The 1,343-nt window shown below is 36.1% G+C and overlaps 1 protein-coding gene across 1 annotated transcript in view; it reads left to right on the top strand.

The window, feature by feature from the left end:
- Positions 1-1,343, top strand: part of LOC106878888 (bromodomain adjacent to zinc finger domain protein 1A) — a 60,167-nt gene that overhangs the window by 51,240 nt on the left and 7,584 nt on the right. The window contains exons 17-18 of the mRNA XM_014928233.2: positions 153-415; positions 1,078-1,271. Coding sequence (XP_014783719.1) covers positions 153-415; positions 1,078-1,271 — 457 coding nt within the window. The remainder of the gene's footprint in view (positions 1-152; positions 416-1,077; positions 1,272-1,343) is intronic.

The raw sequence follows: 1,343 nt of genomic DNA, 5'->3' as shown, positions 1-1,343 counted from the left end.
ATAAGAATTCAAATAAAGTAGCCCCGAAAAGGGATTTAATGCGTTCCCAGAGTATATAGTATGTACAAAAGACAAGGCAGAGATGCCAAGAATGGAATAATTTCAAATATTTATGATATTTAAAAAAATTTTTTTGTTTTTCTTTGTGTTAGATGAGGAAAAAGTTGAAGTCACTCCAAAGTCGAAGAGTAAAAAGAGTGTGTTTGAACGATGGGAAGAATCTTTATGTAATTGCACCAGTTTTCCTCAAATCTTCCTGCATTTGTCTTCCTTGGAGAAAAGTATCATTTGGTCGAAATCAGCATTGCATGCTCGTTGTCGAATCTGTCGGCGCAAAGGTGATGGCGAACACATGCTTCTATGTGATGGTTGTGACAGAGGACATCATATGTACTGTCTGAAGCCTCCAGTTAAGGTCTCTCTTCTTTTTTTCTATTTCATCTTTTCCCAACCTGTTTCTACGTCATTGATGTTTTCTACTTTTCATCTTGTTTCTATCATTGTACTATGCCCATGCTGGAGTATAATTGCCTTCCAGCAAGGCCTTAGTGGTTAGATGGTAAATTGAATTGTTAAGACTTAGGGTAAAATGTTCCAACTATCTGCACTCAACATATAATGTATATATGTAATATACACATTATACACATGTATATAATACATTGTCTATTTATATATATTTAATAACAATAATAATACATGCATTGTGTTATGCATATGTGTGTGTATGCATGTGTATATATATTATACATACATACAACAACAGAGCGGCCAGCAATGTTTGTGGAATCAGAAAATAAGCACATGCTGCAAATTTCAAATGTTTTTAAATGTCCTTACCAGTAAAGTTTGTGCATTCATCTGAAGAAAACAGTTTTTTATAATGATATAAAATATACTCTGTAATCAATTAAATTTGTTAGAAACAGCTGTAATGACTTGACACCTGTCCACACACACCTATAATAGAAATCCCACAGTACTCTGCCATGGGATTGAACTCATAACTCGTTAGCACAGCTTACCAATGCTTCTGTGTGTGTATGGATGTAATTACCGAGTTGTCTCCCTTTTCAGACTGTTCCCGACGGTGACTGGTTTTGTCCCAATTGTAAACCTAAAGAAGCTCGCCCATCGCCTCGCAAAGGTCAGCGACACATGTACGTGGTGGATTCTGAGGAATCTGAAGAGGACGACGAGGAAGAAGGTGATTCCAATGAAGAAGAGGAGGAGGAAGAGGAAAACGAAGACAGTGAAAATCAAGACAGCAGGTGAGCTATTTTCAGTTAGGAAAGTCATTTTTGTTCAATAAGATCAGTTTGGTTTTTCAGTGTATGTATATA

Source organism: Octopus bimaculoides, chromosome 25 (genome assembly GCF_001194135.2).
Source record: "Octopus bimaculoides isolate UCB-OBI-ISO-001 chromosome 25, ASM119413v2, whole genome shotgun sequence".
Classification (NCBI taxonomy): Eukaryota; Metazoa; Mollusca; class Cephalopoda; order Octopoda; family Octopodidae; genus Octopus; species Octopus bimaculoides.
This window is presented reverse-complemented; position numbering and strand designations above follow the sequence as displayed.